Source organism: Cololabis saira, chromosome 2 (genome assembly GCF_033807715.1).
Source record: "Cololabis saira isolate AMF1-May2022 chromosome 2, fColSai1.1, whole genome shotgun sequence".
Lineage (NCBI taxonomy): Eukaryota > Metazoa > Chordata > Actinopteri > Beloniformes > Belonidae > Cololabis > Cololabis saira.
Genome location: NC_084588.1, coordinates 16,015,006 through 16,037,074, shown reverse-complemented (window position 1 = coordinate 16,037,074; position 22,069 = coordinate 16,015,006). Strand labels below are relative to the sequence as shown.

The 22,069-nt window shown below is 37.2% G+C and overlaps 1 protein-coding gene across 3 annotated transcripts; it reads right to left on the bottom strand.

Moving 5' to 3' along the window:
• Window positions 1-4,666: 4,666 nt before the first annotated feature.
• On the bottom strand, window positions 4,667-18,826 carry slc35c1 (solute carrier family 35 member C1). Of its 3 annotated transcripts, none has more exons than XM_061738935.1 (4): window positions 18,770-18,826; window positions 13,798-14,091; window positions 10,676-10,887; window positions 4,667-7,176 (listed from the first exon to the last, which is right to left on the bottom strand). In XM_061738935.1, exons 1-4 carry the CDS (start codon window positions 18,817-18,819, stop codon window positions 6,590-6,592), a joined length of 1,143 nt encoding a protein of 380 aa, XP_061594919.1. In that variant the 5' UTR covers window positions 18,820-18,826; the 3' UTR covers window positions 4,667-6,589. The 3 variants fall into 3 exon arrangements, with proteins under 3 accessions (XP_061594919.1, XP_061594924.1, XP_061594930.1); XM_061738940.1 differs by lacking the exon at window positions 18,770-18,826 and adding an exon at window positions 16,126-16,227 and having other exon boundaries at window positions 13,798-14,109; XM_061738946.1 differs by lacking the exon at window positions 18,770-18,826 and adding an exon at window positions 16,126-16,219.
• Between the last annotated feature and the right edge of the window lie 3,243 nt (window positions 18,827-22,069).

The following is a 22,069-nucleotide window of genomic DNA, read 5'->3' as shown; positions in this document are numbered from 1 at the left end:
ATTTTTCCCACCACTGCGGGCTGACAGATGCATAGAAAAATGAGTGATAACTTTTGGTCGAGGCGCCCTTTGAACTGTCAATCAAGTGTGAAGATTTTTCCTTATCCTGTCATCCTTGACAAAGCCAGCAATGAGGGAAAGAGGGAGAGATAAGGGACACGGGGTGGGGGTTGGTAATTTAGTCCACATTATGAGACCGTCATAAAACTTCCACTGAGATCACAATGCCAAACTAATTGTTGAAATGAGTTCTTGACATCAGAGACCAAAGTGGTTCGGTTCGTCATTACCAGCAGTGCTCCATCAACTATTTTTATCTCATATCCCAGCTGCTCAGACAAATATTCAGATTGCAGCCGGAAGGCAGTGTGAGCCAACGCTGCTGCAACATCCATGACCTTCATCACCTCCATCCAGGGAAAAACAGCCACGCTGCCCTAATTAGGAATAGACGAGTGTTGAACTGGGGGGACGGGGGTTAATTCCCTCAGCTTTTCTTCATGTTGCACAGGTTGTATTTGGACTTGAATGCTGCGGCTCTGAACTCGCATCATGTGGTCACTCGAACAGGAGTAGTTCAAGGACAGACTAACAAAACCCAACCACCAGGAGTCCAAGGATGTAAAAAGGATGTAAAAAGGATGTAAAAAGGAAGTAAAAACGGCTTAACCAAAAAGGAAACCAACCTGGTATCCACCTGTTTTAGATGGAACATGTTAAAAAATTACCATTGTTTTTATATTTGTTAAACTTATTGTAAATTTCTGCGAAGCTCTGTTTACGACACCAAATTGCACCTCGTGAACCTCCTAAATTCCAATCTTATCGTAAATGACCTCATCAGCAGCTAAAACAGCAAAATTGTATCCATGGCTAACTTTATATTTATATATTATATAGTTTATATTTATAACATTTGGAACGGAGATTAAAGGTGCGCCCTTTTTCAGAAGAAGTAAAAGGTGTAATATGAAACCCTGACTTCCGTGTTTGCGTGTGGGAATGGGTGTGATTCAAACATTTGCTTACAGATCCTTTGCATTATTACAACACACTTAGATGACTGCAACCCTCACTTTGCACTGTTTGTCCTACTTATACAGCATTTAATAATTAACTGGAGCCAACGGAGTTGAGCTTCAGTTCGGGATATTATTTGACAGAAAAATACTAAAAGAGAATATCTGACAAGAACGCCATGAATGTCATTTATTTATGAAGTGTGTGAGTGTGTGTGTATGTATATACATATATATATATATATATATATATATATATATATATATATATATATATATATATATATATATATGTATGTATATGGGTGATTATTCAATTCGGGGCACTTTTGACTTTTGGAATTTTGAAAAAAAAAAGTTCTTTAATCTCTGTTTTTTCTATTTCAAAAGGTTTATCAATTGGTCTGGAACAAAGATCTTAGCATAGCTTTGATTGTACTTCATGATCATTTTGATATTATGATGCTTTTTTCAAAGTTGTCACAGTAAAATGTCATTACCATCACAAAAACAAAACACTGATTTTAAAACAAAATGATTTGACAAGCAAAGTTTTCACAATCATTCCAGTAAGTACAAAACATGCTCTTTAAGAATCATGTTCTAAATATTTGTAAGTACATTTAAAATACATTTTAACACCATGTTCTCTCTAACTTTTTAATATATTGCCTCGTCACAACAATGAAATATTGCATACTAATGAGAATATTTGAATTGCAATGCATATTTTTTCAGAAAATGCAAATGTAGACAATTAAACATTACCACAATGATTGAGGTAAAACCCAAGTTAACAAAAAAGCAACATTTTCTGTCAAAAAGTGTATTGTGACGGTAATGACAATGTATTCCGGTAATGACAACATGTTTTGGTAATGACATAAAAATTAACACTGGTGTTTTTTTTGTTGTTTTTTTTGACAACAAAGATAAAGAAAACACTACTTTTTAAAAACACCTTTTGAACACTTAACCTTCCACTAAAATAATTATTTGGTGAACTACCACAGCATTGCTTATGTAATAATATCTTCTTCGGGCCGGCTGGTTCGATTCTGACATAAAAAAGGATCAAACAAGAGAATTGGCATGCTCAACTCAAATTTCCCATATGATGGGTGTCAATCCAAAAATGATAAAATAGAAAATAAAGATTTCAGCACTCTCAAATTAGTGTGTAGCATTTTAATTCATGCACAGCAACAGTGGCGTGACCCATATTAAAGGGGATCTATTATGGCATTTAATGTATTTTTTAAACAGGCCTTGAATGTCTTAAAAACAAGCTTTTGATTGTTTTTTTCTAAATAAATGGGAAATTCAGCCTCTGGGCCATGTCTTTATCTTTACCCTTTCTAACCTAATTTTCTATGTGGGATTCTGAGTGGGCGGGGCTATGATAATGAGGCACTGTGCTGATTGGCTGCCTGAATGACGAGATACACCGCTACGAAAAAATGGTGGAAGCTCCAGCCGGCGGAGTTAAGGCTGATTTATGGTTCCGCGTTACACCAACGCAGAGCCTACATCAGGGGTGGGCAATCCTGGTCCTGGAGGGCTGGTGTCCTGCAGGTTTTAGATGTTTCCCTGCTTCATTGGAACATGATACAAGTGACCGTGTCATTAACAGAATTGTGCAGCCCTGGATGACAAGCTGATGACGTTGATTAATTCGAATCAGGTGTGTTAAAGCAGGGAAACATCTAAAACATGCAGGACACCGGCCCTCGAGGACCAGGATTGCCCACCCCTGGCCTACGGCATAAGGTACGCGGCGACGCGCACCGTAGGCTACGCCATACCCTACGCCGTACACTACGCCGTACCCTACGCCGTACCCTACGCCGTACCCTACGCCGTACCCTACGCCGTACCCTACGCCGTAGGCTCTGCGTCGATTTAACGCGGAACCATAATTCAGGCTTTAAGCGATGCGAGCGAGCGCCAGCGACAAAATCAATTCCATGTCTTTATTTTCTATTGGACTGTTCTAACTGGACGCAGCGACGCAGCACGACGCAGTGCGCCGTTTTGAGCTGAACATTTGTTGGCCCTGCTTCTATTTTCTTCCTGTCGCTCGCGTTGAAAGCCGGTTGAAAGCGCTGTAGGAAACGGTCACCGATGGGGAACGGCTGATCCAGTTAGTTGAAATGAGAAGTTATCTCTATGATATCTCCTCATTTCACTACAAAAACCTCAATTAAGTGGCAGCTGCTGGAGGGAGATGGACAGAGAGCGTCTGATGTCACGCAGTGCTACGATAGTCGGACGCTCGCATGCAGTTACACGGTTTTATAGTTGTGGGCGTGGTTTGCATTTTGGTTACGTAATGAAAACGCGGCGAATCTTATTGGCTCGTAGATCCACATCACACTGGATGGCTCATCCAGGCGGTTGTACAGACACTGCAGAATTATTACTGGCCCTACTGTTTCTTTGATTAACTTTCCACTGTCGTCTCCTGCATCTTTGTTCCCGCTTTGATAATTGTGAGATGGCTTTCAATTTTCCTGTCTCTTTTCTTTTTTTGTATCTCTTCTTCTCTTTCAAGATATTGCTGATATTTCTCAGGATCTTCCTTGATTTTGTCTCTGTATTTCTTTGACCGTTAAGCTGGTTTAGCTGGGGCCATGTTGACATCTTCAAACAAAAATAATGTAAATTATGGTTTGTCACTGTTCAATTATGTATCATAGTAAAGTAGTGCATGATAAATTAAGCTAATATATTCTAGTTATAAGGTGATTAACAGATAAATTGTCATTACCATCACTGATAGTCATTACCATCACAGTCACTTTTGTGATGGTAATGACACGTGATGGTAATGACAATTCTCCCTCTTTGCAGAAAATGTTGGCAAATTTTTTTGATTAGCTAAGCTAACTGGTTAGCTAGGCACACTGTACACTGAATATATGTAAATAAAGGGAAATCTCCTATTAATGAATTAAAATACTCAACTAGTGACTTGTTTGGTAATGACGCCTAATAAACCTACTCTCAGATTAGGATGTATAAAACATCAAATTACTTACATATGTGAGCATAAAAAAATGAGGCTTCTGCCTCATGTCTGGGAATGTTCCTCTGGAGCATCTAATTTGCATGCAACAATGTAAATAACTGTTTGTAAAAACTTTATTGCTCTCTAAAATGTTGCGTGTGATGGTAATGACAGATGTATGAGGGACAGCGATATTTAACTATAAATAAATTACAAATTGAACAAATATAAATTATATGAATTTGAAAAAGGCCTTTTTAAGTTGTTACAAGGAAATGCAAAGTAAAGTTTTAATGAATTTAGCACTTTTTATTGCTTTATTATAGAGGGGCGGTCAAAAAGTCTGGGTTGGGGACAAACCCAAAACAGTGAAATTCTTGCACATTTGAGTTTTCAACACACTGAAAACGTATTAAAATGTCATCATTGAGACACAGTTATTTTTTTCATAGCTACTACAACCTAACTTTAACAAATGCAATAATGGTTTTTTCTAAAAATATTTTTTTTCTTGAAAATCTACCCTGGGGACAGAAAAACTCCCTTAATTAAATAATCACCCATATACATACATACACACACACACACATACATACATACATACATACATACACACATACATAAATCAGCACAATGATTCAAGGACAATCTAAAGCTTTATTTTGAATACTTACAGTTATTCAAAGCTTTACAGATAATTAAACTTCTTCCCGTGATGCGTTTCCCGCCTCATCCTACACCACAAGTTAAAAGTCAATCATATAAACGGCTGGTCAGGTTTGTCGACTTGGGCCGGCTTATGTTACCTTAACAGGAAGATATCACAGAAAAGCTGTTTACTGACGTGACCTCAGTAACGTCTAATGAGGCCAATATCAGTTACCCAAAACCATTAGAAAAAAAACAAACAAAACTGGAAAAAAAGACGTCTAAACAAATCCATTGTGATCAGATATTTTTTAAAGTATTTCTTAAAAATACATTCATCCACTTAAGTAAATATGATTTACTCATTTAGTGAAGGTAAAATAATTTAAAAGTAAAAAAGAAAAAAACTTCATAACCCAGTAGCTTTTTTTTCTTTTCTTTTTTTTTTTTTAAATAAATGCAGAAAGGCCCCCATAAAGATATAAATACACACATGGACAAATGTGTTGGTAACCTTCAATTAAAGAAAAACCTACAACAGTCACTGAAATAACGTGAAAATTGGACTACAGTGCTTACTCATGGAGGTTCAACAGAATAAGTAAAAAAAACAACAACAAAAAAAAAACAGACAAACTAATGAAACTGGCCTGGACAAATAAATTGGTACCCCATCATCTATCAATGTGTGAGTCAAGACGTGAGGACATTTTTATTTAGCTAACAAGCCACGAAGCTTGTGTGTGAAAATGTGCAATCTGCACATGCAACCTGCCGAAGACGACCTTCAGACCTGAGACAGCTGGAGCGGTTCTGCTCAGGAGTGGATCAGCCAGTCCTCCTCGCTGTTAGTTCACTTTGGCTCATACGAGTAGAGCGACATTCATGTACCTTAAGCTTGGAGTGATGATGTGAGCCACGCTTCGCTCCAGAATGCCTTGATAGTCTTGAAACTTCATTGTACGTGCACAGATTCAACGCCCTTTGCTGGACGCAACATAACCAACACACCTCCGTATCTGACTATAGGTATAGTGTGTTCTCTTCCCCTTTGAATGCTTCATTTTTTGCATCTGTGAAGGTAGAAATAATGTGGACTTGCCACAAAGCACATTCCAATCTGACTTGTTTTTACGATTCGCTTTCAACAATGGAGTCCTCCTCCGCTCTTTGGCTAAACGGTGGCAGATGGCGCAATCAACATTGATGTACTTAATCGAAGTAATTCACTTTGAATCCCTTTGAAAGTTTTTCTGGGCTCTCTGGTTACCGTTCACATTATCCGTCTCTTCTAATTTGTCATTAAGTTTCCTCTCACAACGACGTCCAAGGAGGTTGGCTACAATCACATGAACCCTAAACTTCTGAATAAAATGTGCAGCTGTGGTCACACAAGCTGCTTAAAGACGGTCTTATAACCTTTACCGATAACATGCTCGCCTATAATCTTCATCCTGATCTCCTCAGACAACTCTCTCTGGTCCACGGTCAGTGTGGTGAAAAGAGCGGAGTGACATGTTTTCACCCTTTCCATAGTCTGACTGAAGCCACCTGTGATGTTAATTACAGGACACACTTTAGTTTAACATGTCACTATGATCCAATTATTTTCACATTTTTCTAAGAGGTAATTGGGACAGTTTATTTATCATTTCTACATTTTTTATCATTTTTTTAAACTACAACTAATAAGCAATGCCTGGTTCATCCATTTCATTCATCCATTTTCTGTAAATTATCTTAGTTTGAGTCATTTCAGGGATCTTTCTGGGTTTTTTCTTTAATTGAAGGGCACCATCGAATTTGCCCATGCGTGTTGCTTTAAAACCCTTTAACAAACTCTCATCACAGTTATTTCAGCTGCTAAAGTCTTTGTTCTTAACAGAACACAGAGAAAAGCTTAAGCTTTCTTTCACGCATTAGACCCCCCGTCTCCCTTCTCCCCTTGGAGTAAAAGTTCCTTGGCTGAATCTTGAGGGACTTTCTGGGGGATCTTCTTCATCTCTCGACTTCTGACCCACGTGTACGCCGATGAGCCGCACAGAACCATCATGTTACTGGTCCACCACAGCAGGCTTTTACTGGACGAGTTGTACGCCACTGCGATAACAGTCTGTGCACAAGCTTTTGCCGTACCTGAGACGTTGTGTGTGAGCGGGCTGGTGAACTTGATCTGGAGGCCCGTGACGTAGCCGATGGCAAAACCGAACACCCCTCCCAGTGTCATCATTCCCCAAAAGTTGGGGTCGGCCAGGTAGCTGAAGGTGAGCAATCGGTTAAACTCCCCAAACACGAAGATGAGCGGAAGGAAGAGGACGCAGGCATTGACGTTGTTGTAGTAGGTCAGTTTCCAGATGTTCCCGTCAACGGCAGGCATCACCTTCTTCGTGTAGATGGCGTTGAGAGACACGCAGGCGCTCGCCAGCACCCCGAAAAACACACCTGTCCACGAGAGGGACCCTGCCATGCCTTCCTGGTCTACTCCGAGCCAGAATCCACCTACAAGACAAGATTACATGAAGGACAGAAGGTTAAGTGCACAAAATCATAAATAGCGACCCTGCCGTGTAACAAAATGCAGCGCTGAAATAAATCTCTCCAGAGTTTCAAGGCATGCAAGTTAGGGCTGTTCGATTTTGCCCAAAAATAAAATCTCGATTTCTTTCTCTCAAAATCTGATTTTCGATTACGATTATTTTGTGAATTGACAAAAGGCAAAGAAATGATTTCAAATATGCAGTTTTTTTATTGAACATTTGCCCCATTGGGCTTTAAGTGCAAACTTTGCTCTTATTAAACCAAAAATGAATGAATAAAGTGCAAAACTCTGTAAAATAAGTTGAAAAAAAGTTTAAAAAAATATAATAAAATATAAAGTTTTATCTCTGAAAAAAAAAATCAGCAAATCAGCACTTGCAAACATACAGTAAGTTATATTTCCAATTAAATAAAACAAGACATTTTCTAATTAAACTAAACTGGGTTTTTGCATGCTAAATAATAATGCAACCCATGAAGGAGGTAGAGGTGTGTAATGTCAGTCATTACATTTGCTATTCACATTTGCAAGTTTTTTGCAAGGAACACGAGCCGGTCTACGGCATCTGGCTTGAGGGATGCCCGGTGGCATGTTACAACGCCCCCTCCTACACTAAAGAGCCTCTCCGATGGGGCACTTGTTGCAGGTATTGAGAGGTATTTCCATCAATCATTAATATGGTATCAATCATTAATATGTGTGCAGACGAGATTAAAAAAAAAAAAAGTGAAAAATCGATTTTACGATTTTCACGTTTTAACATCGTTCTAATTACATAATCGCGATTACGATTTAAAATCGATTAATCGAACAGCCCTAATGCAAGTAAATAATTGTTAGAATGTGTGTACATGAATGTGTTGGAGAATACCTACTTGAAATTAGACTATTTGTTCCCGTTTCAGACCACTGATTTAGTATTCAGGTGGTCTATCTGGATTCTGCTAAATGCTAAAGTGGGCACAGCTCAAGTCCCACCGGCCTCTCTACTGTGATCAGCGGTAATCCTTTAAAACATTCTGAGCCTGGATCACAGCAAAGCAGTACCGTGACTGCATGATGCAGTAACCTGGTTAATAAATGCTGCTGTGAGCACCAAGAACAGGAAGGGGACTGATTTGGGAAAATAAATTAAAAAAAAAAATCATAGGAAGGTGGAATGACAACATAATTACACACAAAATATCCATCTACAGAAGTAAATAGCAAATAATTAAGTGAAATCACTCTGATAAGATAAATAAATAAGTCATGACATCAGTGCTCATCACTGGTTAAGCATCGGCAGGTGAGTTATCCCATAGGAGGGGGTCAGTCAGTCAACACTGCTGACTGTACAGGTGGTCCCACTGGTTTAATCTCAGCCCCTCTTGATTCAGACGACAGCACTGGGTGAGAGAACTGAGCATATTTAGATATATGTAGTTACATATCAATCCAGACCTGATCCGAACTGCTCACAGTCCTGCAGCTCTGAACTATTTATATCTGAGATTAGGAATAAAGAGTCGGGTGACAGAGCGGCCTGTCATCTTAATGAAAAAAAGCCTAGTTGTTCTCAAATGTCCTTTTTAAGATCCACTGAGTCAGAATTATGACGGTGTTGACTGGACGCTACGTAAAAGCAAGTCTGGTCAAATTTTTTCCACTTGTTGTGGGTCATGTGTTAAATAAACACTGTCAGCTTACAATTAAGATGTGTGAAAACCATAGCCATTAGAGAAACATTTACACTCCAACTGGAACAAATTTCAAAACTCCTTTTACATCAATAAAACCGCAAACTGAAAAAGTTAAATGAAGGAAAGAAACAATGTTATGTGATTAAACTGGTTTGCGTGCCTACCGTCAACTCAAGAGACACATAAGTAGGAGGCAACAGATGTAATTTGTCAATTAACCCTTGTGGGTCACATCAATTCACAACCTTTTGGGTCATTTGCAGATTAAAAAGAAAAAAAAAAAGTCCTTCATCGTGACTGATATAAAAACATTACAGATTCATGGAGTAATTTTTCTCCACTTTTGTTTTCCCCTCAAATCAACTTTTTTCCAAATTAAAACTATTGACAGAATAAGTAATTTTTTTTTTAATATTCTGTTGTTTTAGTTATTTTAACCGTTGCCAACATGACATGATGCTGTTATGGAGGCGAAAGAAAATAATAAAATATATAAAATGTGTTATTTTTTTATCCAACCCCCCCAGTCTCAAAGTAACTACCCTTTCAGGTAATTAGGGGTAAAAAAAAGATCCCAATGAGTCCCATTAAAACCACTTTTTTTTTTTTTTGTCTTATCCAATATAATCATGCATTATGTATTGTTAGGGTTTCTTTTGTGGAAAAAAAATAGTCATTTATTTTTTACCATGAAAATTTCCCATCTTTACCATTTCAGGCCCATGCATGATATATTTTTCATTTTTTTAATGAGAAGGGAAAAATATAATGAAAAAATGCATCAAAATCAATGTTGTTACAGTTTTTTGGTAACTTTAAGACTGGTTTTAATAAATGAAATAATAATTAAAACTACTTGTGACCTAGAGGAGATTTTGGTGAGCTCCACATCATTAAAAGCTAAAATTTCTGTGATTTACAGTGTTCTGTTAGACCATCATAGCTCTTCTCTGACCTCACTCAAAAATATCTGGCAAAAGGATTTGAGTTGTGATCTTAGTGAGGACCAGTGGGATAGTGTCAGAATGTCTTTATTTCACTGTCTTGTAACAAAATAATTGAACAGAATTAAGTTTATGCACAGGATGTACCTCACGCTGCTCCGTCTAAGTAAGATGTTTCCTAACTCATCCCATAGATGTCATCGCTGCAAAACATGCATAGGGTCAACATCTTTTGGGAATGCAGAAAATGCAGGCACTTTTGGAAGGCTGTACATGACTTAACTGTCAAGGTTGTACAGACCCCACTAGACAGTACACCAACACGTTATCTTTTTGGTACAGAACTGGACAAGACACTGGATCCCACACACGAAGAGGATTGCTATAATATCCTACATAGCGAAGAAATGCATTCTACTCAACTGGAACCAGCACAGACCCCCTACATTTAACCTGTTTAAACAAACTTTGAATGACACTTTACGTTTGGAACAGTGTACACTCTAAAAAATAAGGGGGATGTTTTTCTGAGAATATGGCAACCACTTATGGACCTCTGACATTCATCCAGCATGGCTGGCCATGCCTGGATTCTGTGTACAAAAGAGACATATATGCACTGTGACCATGGCTTATTTGATTTGATTATTATGTATTTGGTTAACAAGTTGTCCTTTTACTTTAGGTAACCACTTCTTCTTTTACTCTTTTTTGATTTTGCTTTGTTGTTTTTGTCCTGTATGTCTTTAAAATGCTAAAAACAAATAAAAATGTAATTGAAAAAAAAAATAAAAATAATAATCTTGTGGAAAACATCAGCTAACAGGACCTACCCAGGATGATTCCGCAGCACACGAGCGCCTGCAGCGATGTGGTCTGTTTCAGGATGAAGTAGGACATCAGCACGTTGAACACCGTGCTGAGGGACCGGCCGATGGTGTAAAAGGCCACTCCCACGTATTTCAGGCACAGGTTGTTGAAGGAGATCATGCCGATGAAGACCAGGGACAGAGGCAGCACCTCCCGGGACGTCTTCAGGTCGAACCTGTATACGGTATAGAAAATAATATTGCAATGAAGTGCTGTAATATTTTTATAATGTAATAACAGGTATAATTTTTTGATGAAGTAAAGCTTGCCGTTTTATTTTTTTCTTATTTTTATTTTGAAGCAAAATTGAAATAGAAACAAGGGGTAGGACCTCATAAGTTTTTTACTTCCTCCTACTCCTTTTCGGGTATGAAGGTTTATTTCCCTTTGATTGACTGTTTATTTGTATTCTTCTTTTTGTTTTGTGTAATTGTTTTTTTTGTATTCTCGAAATAAAGATTTCAATCAATCAATATATACATATATATATATATATATATATATATATATATATATATATATATATGTGTGTGTGTGTGTGTGTAAGTAGATATATACATAGATATAGAGCAGATGCAGTATAGTGTAAATAAGTATATTTATATAAATATTTATATGGGCATGTGTGTACAAACATATAGAAATATTCAACTATGTGTATGTATGTATGTATAGGTATGTGTGTGAGTATAATTACAGTATATAATAATAATAATAATAATAATAATAATAATAATAATAATAATAATAATAATAATAATAATAATAATAATAATAATAATAACTGTTATTTAGCTGTGTGAGTATTTACAAATACGGGTTAAATGATTAGTGAATGGGGGTAGGATTAAATAAGTTTACACTTCTTCCTACTCCTTTTTGGACATGTAAATTAAGATATCAAGTGTTAAAGTATGAAATTCTTTGTTTTGTTGTTTTGTTTTCTTATCTTCTCTTGAATTGTAGAGATGGACTAGATAGACATGCAGCCTTATTCTGTTTTTGAAAAACATCTGTATCTTACGCAAACCTGGCTTCTTGCTTATGCAGCTGCTACCAAGAAATAATAGACACAGCTATGATACCAGACTGGCCCTAGGTAATCACTTTTCTCTGCCTAGGCCCAGAACCAATGCATTGAAAAAAACAGTAATGTATAGAGCAGTCACACACTGGAACCATCTCCCCCCATGTCTAGTTGCAAAAATCAAGGCGTCAAGTTTTAAAAGGAGACTGAAGCAGGCTGTGGTTCAGAAGGAAGTCATGATCGGTCCTAGGTATATATTGTGATTACGGTATGTTGCAAATTGTAAGTATATTATACATTTAATAGTAATATGGAGTGCAACTGCTGATTTGAAAGAGCTGCCACTATTAGCTATTGTTGAAAAGCTGCAGTTGAATGGATGTTGGGATGGTTCCTATGTAAAACCTTGTGGTTTTGTTGTTGCAACTATTTTTGTTCATAAGTTGATACAGATCTGGTGATAGTAGCAAATATTGTTACTTAAGATGTTGATGTTTTTGGTTGGTTATTTAATCTTTTCTTTTGTTTTTGTTTTAACTTATTATTTTAGGAATTCTGGTGAATGTTTTCACCCTTTTTGATTTGTGATAATTGTAATCTTTTGTATGTCTTTGTGTGGACCCCAGGAAGAATAGTCTTCACATGCTGAAGACTAATGGGGATCCTTATCAAATAAACAAATAAACAAATTTAGTCCATGGGCCAGAGCCCAAAATTTCACTGGTCAGCACCACTCAAGGTGACCAAACTTACTTATAATTTTTGAACATATCCATGTCTGTAGATGATATTTTAGTATGATAACCCTTCCTGAGTGGCAGCTGGATCATAGTTATCAGCTCATGAAGTTACCCACCCCCTTCAGAAAATTACATTTTAGATGCTGGTGCATATCCTGGTTTAGACTCATGTACAGGAAATCTGTCAATGTTTTACAATATTGTCTTTGGTATCATTTTAAGCTTTCATTCAAGCTAAGATGGGAATCTTTCTGACCAACATAGAGGTCACTGCAGCTCTTTAAACTATAAACAACACACATTTTTACACCATTTTCGCCTAAATGATATACTATATTTTAGCCCTGTGTCATCTAGGAACAACAGAGACACAAAATACAAAAACTGGAATAATCACAGGACCATAAGGATTCAGGAAATGTATAATATACCCCTACTATATCATTGTTACAGGTCATTGTGAGCCTTAAACTAGAAGAGCATCATTAGGCTCCTATGAAACTATAACAGCCACTAATGACACAAACTGGTCTTTATCTGCAAATACAGGACATAAAGGACACCACAATGAGATAAGGAACCAGCTTAGTTTTAGAAACAACATTAGAGACACAAAATACAAAAAATAAAAAAAATACAAAAACTGGAATACTCACAGGACCATAAGGATTCAGAAAATGTATAATACACCCAATTTAGAATCATCAATTAACCTGAAGGGGGTGGGTAACTTTGATAACTATGATACAGCTGCCACTCAGGAAGGGTTATCATACCTAAATAGCATCTATAGACGTGGATCTTTAAAAAAAAATCATAAGAAAGTTTTGTCACCTTGAGTGGTACTGATGTCTGGTCTGGCCCATGGACTAATGCTGCGTTCCATTTACCTCGGAAGTCGGAACTCGCAACTGGGAATGACGTCACAGCCGAGTTATCAGCGTTCCAGTTACAAAGTAGGAAAACAAGTTTGTAGTTCGCATATACCACATGAAAAATGTAAATAACACTATAGCAGCATATATATGCCGAACAATACTTGTATACGACTGATTTACTGTGACCAAAACTAGAATGAAGTGCTACGAATTTTTACAGAGCTCTCTTCTACTGTTTACAACCGGGACAGCCATCCCGGAATGTGAACTCGGGGGTGGTGAAGACTCTCCCACTTTCCCAGTGGGAAATCCCACTTCGAGGGGCGTTCCAGTTGAAAAATCCGACTGGGAACTAGGAAATCCCCACTTCCGAGGACAAATGGAACGGGGCATAATAATTGTGTTTTCCATGTATAAATGAGATGAGAATGCAGTGTAACCTGAGGTTGGGGAAGTCTATGGCCCCGGGCTGCAGGCGGGCCAGCAGCTGCAGGACCCAGCACAGCAGCACGCTGACCACGCACTGGTAGAAGGTGATGAACAGCGGGGCCTCCAGGTCCCGGTTGTCCAGCAGGAAGTTGTTGAGGAACACCATGGTGATGGACACGGACCAGTACAGAACCACCACCCCCGCGATGCGGCCAGCCCGCACCAGGAACACCTCCTCCTGCTGCTCCGGGCTCTCCGAGCCGCTCAGGGCCATCCTCAGGATGCTGGACCGCTTCAGCTGGGTCCTGTTCATGGTGGAAAAGCTGCAATTTAGAGGAAGGAAAGGGTTTACACGCTCTAAAATATAAACCAGACGAGCGGAGTATAAACATGACAACCCATCCGCCTGGGCGGAAACGACCCGGCCCGGGTTTTCAAAATAAAAGCACACGCCAAAGTGTACAGTATTCAAGCTGTTAGGTCTTGTTTTTTGTTTTTTAAACTTTATTAGCAAATCTTGCTGTACAAACGCCAACAAGGTATACAATAGAATACAGTTATAAAAACATCTAGTATGAATAAGAAGTCATAATATAGATTATGAAGGTTACAGTCATAATAATAATAATAATAATAATAATAATAATAATAATAATAATAATAATAATAATAATAATAATAAAGATGAGTAAGTAAATAAATAGAGAATAAAATAAATACTATAAATAAATAAATAAATAAATAAATAAATAAATAAATAAATAAATAAATAAATAATAGTCTTGTTTCTAAGGGACCTATTATGGCATCTAATACCTATTTTAAACAGGCCTTGAATGTCTTAAAAACAAGCTTTTGATTGTTTTTGCTAAATAAATTAGAAATTCAGCCTCTGAGCCATGTCTTTATCTTCCCTAAACGAGAATAAAATGTTCATTTTTTTTCTTTGGTTTATCAAAATTTGCTCAGGCATGTGAACATTCACAATTTTTCTGACACTGCAAATTTATGCTGTGAGGTATTAGCTATCCATTGGTGTTTTTAATCGGTTTTCTGTTTTATTCCAGCTTTTCCTTTATGTGCAATAACCATATGTGCAATATCTATGCAATATCTGTCTCTCTACCTCACACACATCCTACCTGCTTTTTTTCACACTACTTCTATTCTCATTCCAATGTATATACCGTCTATATTTCGTAATTATATATTTTTTACCCCTCCCCTGCATGTGTGTGTTAAGTGTACTGCTGCTGAACAAAGTGAGTTTCCCCAGTGAGGGAGAAATAAAGGATAATCTAATCTAATCCTGTCCCATATGAGGATCCCTTGAAGTCCACGACTGGGCAAACCCACATATAAAACCACACCCCCCATTTGAACATGAGAACACGAAATGAAAAAGAACCATGAAAAAAAAGTGTAATGAAATTTAATACGTGTAATACAAAATAAAAGTGTCATAAAATAATTAAATATACCAATATGAAATAATTTGTCATAAAATAAAAAGTTGTCATTTTAAAAAAAGAAACTTGTGTACTGTAATATTGTGTTTTTATACATTTGTACAATATTTTTGCTGACAAAAAAAATCCCTAAAATGTCCAGATCTAACTTGTAGAATCATCAACAGAAGATTTGATGGATTGACTGATCAAGTCTGAGCAGATTTGGAAGGCACAGTCCCTTGTTATACCAATTGTTTCTAAAGTAATATTAATAAAATTGTCTTTTTGCATCACCTTTTCCAAAATATAGTTTTGTCGTCACCGTAGCCACAAATGACTCTACTCAATATTTTAGGAATACATTCTGCAAAAGAACATATTTTACAGTTGACTATTTCAGTATCATGAAAAGTAGACAGTTCATATGCTTTTACTTTGGTGACACTGATGATATTGTAGGTATGGAATATTTGTATCCGGATATTGCACTTTTTAAACGCATATCACACAGCTGGCTGTAGAGAGATCATTGTTTGCACAGTTGAGAATGCAGCTCTTGGTTTTGTCTTTTTATTTTGTAGTAAGTTAGATGAAAAAAAATGCAAATTTTACACCTTTAAATAGAATTAATGATCCCGGAAGTAGGAGTTGTTACTGTTTCCTTCCAGCTTCACCGAACATGAAGCATCTACTTCCTTGTTTGAAAGTGTTTTTTTTTTTTCCATTCAAGGTATTCTCGAAGATCAAATACGCTGCATTTATTTATTTTACAAGATTAAAATATATTAAATATATTAAAATATATATAGGCCTATATTTTAAAGAGTTTAGACGTATTTTTCAATTTCATTTGGCAACATTGAGTGGAATTCTAAAAGGTTTTCTTACCCGGAGCTTTCTGTATGTTCCGAGTTTGCAGGAAACACTGCTGTTCTCCTGAGCAGGTGCGTCTCTGGCTCACCTGTATTTCTGGATCCGCAGGGAGCAGCTGGGTATGGCAAGCCAGGAGGGGCAAAAAGCGAGCATGTTGAGCCGCATTTTGTAATAACGCTGCATTTTGTAATAAACGTCCAAAATGTAATAACTTTTTAATTTCATTTTGTAATAAAGCCGCATTTTGTAAAAAAAAAAAAAAAAAAAAGAAAAACTGCCCCATTTTGTAATAAATTTTGTTATTGCATTTTGAGAAGATTGTTACAAAATGCACTTGCAACTTTTTTATTTTCTAGGAAATGTAATAACATGGTGCATTATGTAATAATACCTATAACAAATAATTTATACAAGAGTGACTTTTGTTGTTTTTTATGCAATTTCTCTTAGAGCTATGTAGCCCAATAAATCTAATTAGTTGCCTATTAATTGGTTGCCTATTTGAAGTTTGGTATTATATAGGCCAATAACAAACAAATAAACTATGCTTTATAATTGTTATTACATAATTCACCATGTTATTAAATTTTCTAGAGAATAAAAAAGTTGCAAGTGCATTTTGTAATAATCTTCTCAAAATGTAATAACTTATTACATAATGCGGCAAAATTTATTACAAAATGCGTTGGGGTAGTTTATTACAAAATGCAGCTTTATTACAAAATGAAATGACAAAGTTATTACATTTTGGACGTTTATTACAAAATGCACCGTTATTACAAAATGCGGCTCACCAGGGCATGAAATGAACGCCCTGCCAAACAAAACGCCGTAAAAATGGCGTTATAAGCACAAAACCCGCCGTAAAAAGTGGCGTTTCATATAGTCCTTAAACGAATGTACACATGTTTGTGTATGTGTGTGTGCGTGGTTTGAAAATATAAAGGAAAGTAATAAAATGTATAAGAAATTATAATAAGAATATTCACCAATTTAAGTTGAAGATTAATAAATGAACTCCCATTTAGGTATAATACATCAAATAATTAGAAATAAGCTCAGTCACAAACGATCACAATAATAAACTGAGTTACAGTACTAGCATTATAAACTAAATATTAACTATTTGGCCATCACAGGTATCCAAACTTAGCTGAGAATAATCAAATATCCATCACAAATCATGTAGAAATGACTAACATTTCCGCTATTTTTTAGCAGAAATGTCCTCTCTCTCGTTACATCCATCCATCTCTCAGATTTGTTGTTCTGAGTTTGTTCCCGTTGTCGCCACTAACCTCGCGAGAATTGCCACCCAGGCTACAGCAGGTGGCAGTTCTTGCAAGGCTAGTGACAATTCAGTTTGCAGTTTAAAAAATATTATATTTTAAAATGGGAATTTTACAAGGAAAATACTAATACGGAGGACAGGAAAGAGGTATAAAATTCGGTAGTTTCCCGGCCAAAACGGGAGACTTGACAGGTATGGTCTTGGTCAGTGGAATGTTAACTGTTTGCCGTAGACATGATGTGTGGTTATCTGCTTGCTCACCAGTGGCTGATCTACATGGGGGGGCAAGGAAGTCTAGACAGTAAACTTTTTTTTTTTGTCAGTAACTGTTAGTATTCACGTCTCTTTAAAATAGTCTTTTTACATGGATTTGTGGTGTAATATAATTTTCAAAACTGATCCCACATAGTGGATGTAAAATGTACCTAAGGCTGGATGGTAAAGTTGAACATTTTAACCAAGAGGTCAGTGGAAATCGATTCACATTTGAAGCCAACCCTCATCCATGAACGAAAGTGGCTTCAGCTCTGGCCCCCTGGCCAAGGTCGCTATGCAAATGTAGTCAATTTAACAACGCTTTTCTGAGCTTTTGATGAAATAAGATGTCAGAAAAATGTACATTTCAAAGGAGGCACTGTCTTATTACTGCTGGTCTACAAAGCACTGAATGGTCTTGGACCAAAATACATGCTTGATTTGTTAGTTCCTATGAAGCTCCCAGACCCCTGAGGTTCATCTGGATCTGGTTTGTTGTGGTTCCCAAGAACCAGAACCAAGCAAGGTGAGGCAGCGTTCAGTTATTCTGCTCCTCACCGGGGGAACAAACTTCCTGTAGACCTGAGGTCTGCTCCAACTGTCAGCTCCTTTAAATCAGACCTAAAAACATTACTGTTTACTAAAGCGTACTCCTAAATTAAATACTTACCTACTGTACTCTACTGCCCTTATTTTTGTGTCTACTGTTTAATTGTGTCTTGCCGCTTTTAATGTTGATGTAAAGCACTTTGACTTACCTTGTGTTGAATTGTGCTATACAAATAACCTTGCCTTGCCTTGCCTAATTATAGGGCAGTGCCTCTTTTGACACCAGTATTAAGCTTTGCACATAAGAGGTACAGAGAATGCAGAGAAATGCAGTGTAGAATAAACATTTCAACCGACTCCCTGTGACACATGTTCAGATTGTTCAAGAGGCCTGTCTCAAGGACAGTTTTTCTTGTTTTTTTTCTTTGTTCTTTACCTATGTTCTTCTTTCCTGCCAAGCCTGTTCCATGTTTAGTTACGTGTTTAGTTACGTGCTTCTCTGTGTACCTTGTCCTCCTGTACCTGAACCGCTCAAGTCCCCCCAGTTTAAATCAGATCACCTACATTGCATTGTCTGCAGCTCTCCGTTTCTTGCTTGGCCGTCGCTCTTCCATTCTGTTGTGCTCCTTTTGTTTCGTGTTGTATTTCGTCAGGCAACCCACTTTTGTTTTGAGGGCGTTTTTCCCCCTCCCCCATTTGAAGATCCTATTGCAGAACTTCTTGTCATGTGTGTATGTTTATGTTTATACATAAATACAATTTTTTGACATTTTAAAAAGGCCTGCAGTATACTCTGCCAAGTCTCCTGGATTCAAGGGCATGGCAAGAGGTTTCCAGGTAGCTAAAAAAGGACAGTGATATATGCCCACAATGTTTAAACACCCCAAAATATAGTTAGGCTAATGTAAACGAGATATTGTAGTCAGGTACATCATACTGTACTTTAACAAAATGGTGGGCACTTGGAAATTCTGCTTCATACACATTATAGAAAATTCACAACATTAAAGCATTTATTTGGTCTAGATCATTTTATATCATTTATAATATTAACTATATATTAAGAATATTAAAATATTCTTTTTTAGCATACAAATAAGTTTAGTATCTATCATACCGGTAAAGACATCTATCAAACTTTTATTCTCTGCTCGGTGCAGCTGATAGTAGCTCCACTTACTGAGGAGCTGCAGTGCAGTTACATAAAGCCGCCTGAAGGCCAAATTGGGGCCCTAAACGAAATGTGATTTGGCGGCCCCCCCCGCCCCACACCCTCACACCTCTCCCCATCCCAAATGTATCATAGATACAAAAATACTGTATAACAACATGCCATTTAACTTGACAACCTATCAATCATAACAAATGTACTGTATGTATATATACACAGTAGTTTGACTGTATGAGTCAAATAAAATAAATAAAAGTTCAACCTGAAATAAATATATAAATATAAAAAAAAAACTTTAAACTGAAATAAACATATCTGAGCCACAAAGAGCCATTAATTACTCATCAATAGAAAGTTACTTCTACCACCTCAATCCCCCAAAAAACTGAAAGCAGTTCTAGCAGGTCTGAAATCACATGTGCCTTTTACAGATGAATACAAATATAAACTCTTGATAAAAACTTTTTTCAGCCTCTCAAAATGTCTCCTTTTAAATGCTTTGTACAATATTTTGAACAGGGCTAAAAACACTAACTCACGTCGGGATATACAACACAAAATACAGTATGTGTTGTGTAAACCTGGGATGTTTGTTTAATGATTGCCTACACTGGAACCGTGTTACTTGTTACTCAAGTTTACGATCAAAACATCAGCAGTGGGAGTTGAAATAGAGTTGAAATATATTTAAATATCTTCTCCTGTAAAAACAAAGTACAGAAAGTCATCTTGTCTAGACTTGTCTGACGTTTTATATGAATAAGTCATACTTCTGATTCGTCAAATCTGAAAAGGGAGATGGATTCACTTGAATCAAACAAACTGCAGTGTATATATTGGATATGGTATGACACAATATAAAAATACTTTTATATGTTCCTGGAGGAAATTGTATTTGCATCAGACGTCACGTTAGATTTCCACAAATTATGCAAAGGTACAAACTGCTGTGATGCAATCTTGTCTATATATATATATATATATATATATATATATATATAAATAAGGGGGGGCAGGAGCTGTGGCTGTTTGTGAGGGTTTTAACACTAGGTGTCAGCATAAGACAGAAGTGTGCTCCTCATGCCAACTTGTCAATTCCTTTAAAATTAAGTTGTAATTACTTTACCTTGTTTGGATCCACCATGTTGGATAAAAGTTTGGGTTGTTTATCAGTTGTAGGAACTTTCTAAGTTTGGATTTTCTATTCACCTCAAATCTAACTGGTCCCAAACAAGCTTGAATATTCAGCCAGAATCAAAAGGGAATATGCAAACTGTTCAGTAGAGAGATGGTACATCCCATACAGGGCCGTGATCTCGATCCTCTCACCATCGATTCTGTATGGAAACAGAAAGATACAGAAGGAAGAGAGTTGTCTTAAATGCACAAAGGACCTTGCTGCCATGTGCTATTTACATCATTTAAATGGCAGAAGGGTCATCACACCACACATTCATTTCATTTTGACATTGACAGCTAATCCAAACACCAGCTCCCTTTCTTGTAGCGCACAAAAGTTTTGCATTGTAGTTTGTGTTTAAGAATATAATATAAAAAGGGGGGCCTGGCTGGCTGAGCTACTAAGAGTATCTTTCAGCCGATGTAGGTTTGAGTCCTGACCTTTGATCCTCAGCTGCATAAATACACATGTTCATCCTAACAAGACATATCTTTAATGTTTGTTTCAACTGAAATACTGTGTTTCCCCTCCTACGTCTTCCTTAGAAAGCAGCAGGTGCTTGCAGTTCCAGACAGCAGGGGGCAGCAGATCCTCGTTTTCTGTAGCATCCAGCAGCATTGTGATCGTGTGCACACAAATGACATGGTTCCATGGTTATCATTTGTAATATTAATGCTGAACTTGAGCGATTTTAATTATGCTGGGGAGTTGTGTACAAGAAAGAGCTCCGGGCAGCAACCATATATTGCCCTGTGACAACGGCTATCTCAGTATGATATACAGGTATGTGAAAAACAATTTCAATTGGTCTTTTGGAATCAATGTGTGAAAAATAAGTGCACCCCATGATTCAGTAGCTTTTACAAGTAAACACATGGCATAAAGCAATCCTTTTCTTCAGGAGATAATCAGTGTCACACATCACTGGAGGAATTAGGGCACACTTTTCTTTACAACAATGCTTCAGGTCATTGAGGTGTGCAGGAACTTGTTTATGCACAGCATTTGGCCATTGCAGCACCCTTATTCTTTTCTTTTACAGCCAATCATTCTGTTTGCTCTTCTGTTCATCATCACTGTCCTGCGGCATAGCCTCAGCAAAGCTTCAACCGCTGGACAGATGGCCTTACTACTGACTGAAGAATACTTTGGTGTACACAAGGTGTTCATGGTCAAACGAGTGTGCATTCAAATTTGTAGGTTGGTATTTTTGGTGCAGATGAAAGCAGAAAAAAGCTCTGTTTACTAGTAGACGGTCTTGGTTAGTTTGACACTTACACTGGCCTTACACCGGCCAAAAGACACGATAGCAGAAATGTGGAAACAGTCACAGCTTGATTGCAGAATAATGAAGTTTAATGTCAACTGGTTTGGTCTATTTGGAAGCAGAATATTTGTTCGGACTGGGGCTCGGATGGCAGCACTCAAAAATGTTTAAGCAAACCTCACCAAGAACACAAAAAATATTACAGTTTGCCGTAGTTGACGAGAAGTGTTAATACTCTCTGAAATT